Source organism: Aplysia californica, unplaced genomic scaffold (genome assembly GCF_000002075.1).
Source record: "Aplysia californica isolate F4 #8 unplaced genomic scaffold, AplCal3.0 scaffold00761, whole genome shotgun sequence".
NCBI lineage: Eukaryota > Metazoa > Mollusca > Gastropoda > Aplysiida > Aplysiidae > Aplysia > Aplysia californica.
The window spans coordinates 319484-320585 of NW_004798031.1; the positions used below are offsets into that span (position 1 = coordinate 319484).

Below are 1102 nucleotides of genomic sequence, written 5' to 3' on the forward strand. Positions count from 1 at the left end.
GTACGTTCGTGGACATTCGGGCGTCTTAGCTTACTAATAATGTGGATGATGTGTATCCTGCTGTTGCTGGAGTTGCTGATGTTTTGATCATAAACTATGTTGCTGATGATTTTATTTGGAGAGGGGGTGGGGGTGGGGGGGACTTTGTAAATTACATTGTCAAGGCTGATACTAGGCTGACAGCAATGATTGTGTATTGTGGTGACGTTATTTATCTTGTTGCTGCTATTGTTGCTGTTGTCATTCTGATCATTGTTGTTGTTGTTGTTGTTGTTGTTGTTGTTGTTGTTACTGTTGTTGTGGTAAATAATGGTGTTGATAATAAATGCAACAATAGTAATTATAGTACTAAAAATGGTATTCTGAGACGAGTGTCTTTAGTTAGTCCAACTATTTTTATTTATTTTTAAATATTTCTGTTTTTATTGTTGCTGTTGTTGCTGTGTGTTTACGGTTGTATAAAGAGGAGGGGAAGGGGGTGGTGTTATAACTGAAATTCTTTGTGCTCGGAAATCATTGTGTCCTGTTTGTTTGATCATATGTTATAGTAAACATAAAATTGCTTTTAATTCTTCCCAGATTTCAGTTGGGTTTCTGTTGGAAACGATTCTGCTGGGCTTCATTTTTGTCAAGATCGCACGACCTAAACATAGAAGACACACTCTCGTATTTAGGTAGGTGTTTCACAAGCTTGATTAGACTGACAGCTACACACATCAGCGCCTGTAGTGTAGCGGTTAGGTGCTTCACTGTCGCACGCAAGAGAACCGAGTTCTGTTCTCGAGTAGGGATTTTTTTTTTTAATTATCGAGTATCTCGGTCGTCCTGTTGGGATGTATCCTTCTCAGTTCGAGTTTGCCCTGACAAGCAGGGTTGGGAGCCTTCTTTCTAAATTATCTAAAGTGTGTAGACAGTGGTCTACATTTATTACCTTTACCTTCAGTATTGCAGGGAAAAGGCAAGGCTGACAAACAAAAAAAAAGCAGAGAGAAAGGAAAGAAATTAGATCTGGTACTCTAACCAAGCTAGATGTGAGTGCGCGCGCGCGCGCGTGTGTGTGTGTGTGTGTGTGTGTGTGTGTGTGTGTGTGTGTGTGTGTGTG

At 40.2% G+C, this 1102-nt stretch overlaps 1 protein-coding gene across 1 annotated transcript in view; it reads left to right on the top strand.

Moving 5' to 3' along the window:
* The window catches only part of LOC101856468 (ATP-sensitive inward rectifier potassium channel 12), a gene marked incomplete in the record, with an annotated part of 16733 nt that overhangs the window by 3813 nt on the left and 11818 nt on the right, over positions 1 to 1102 (top strand). The window contains 1 exon segment of the mRNA XM_013088554.2: positions 580 to 674. Within this exon segment, the coding sequence (XP_012944008.2) occupies positions 580 to 674 (95 nt within the window).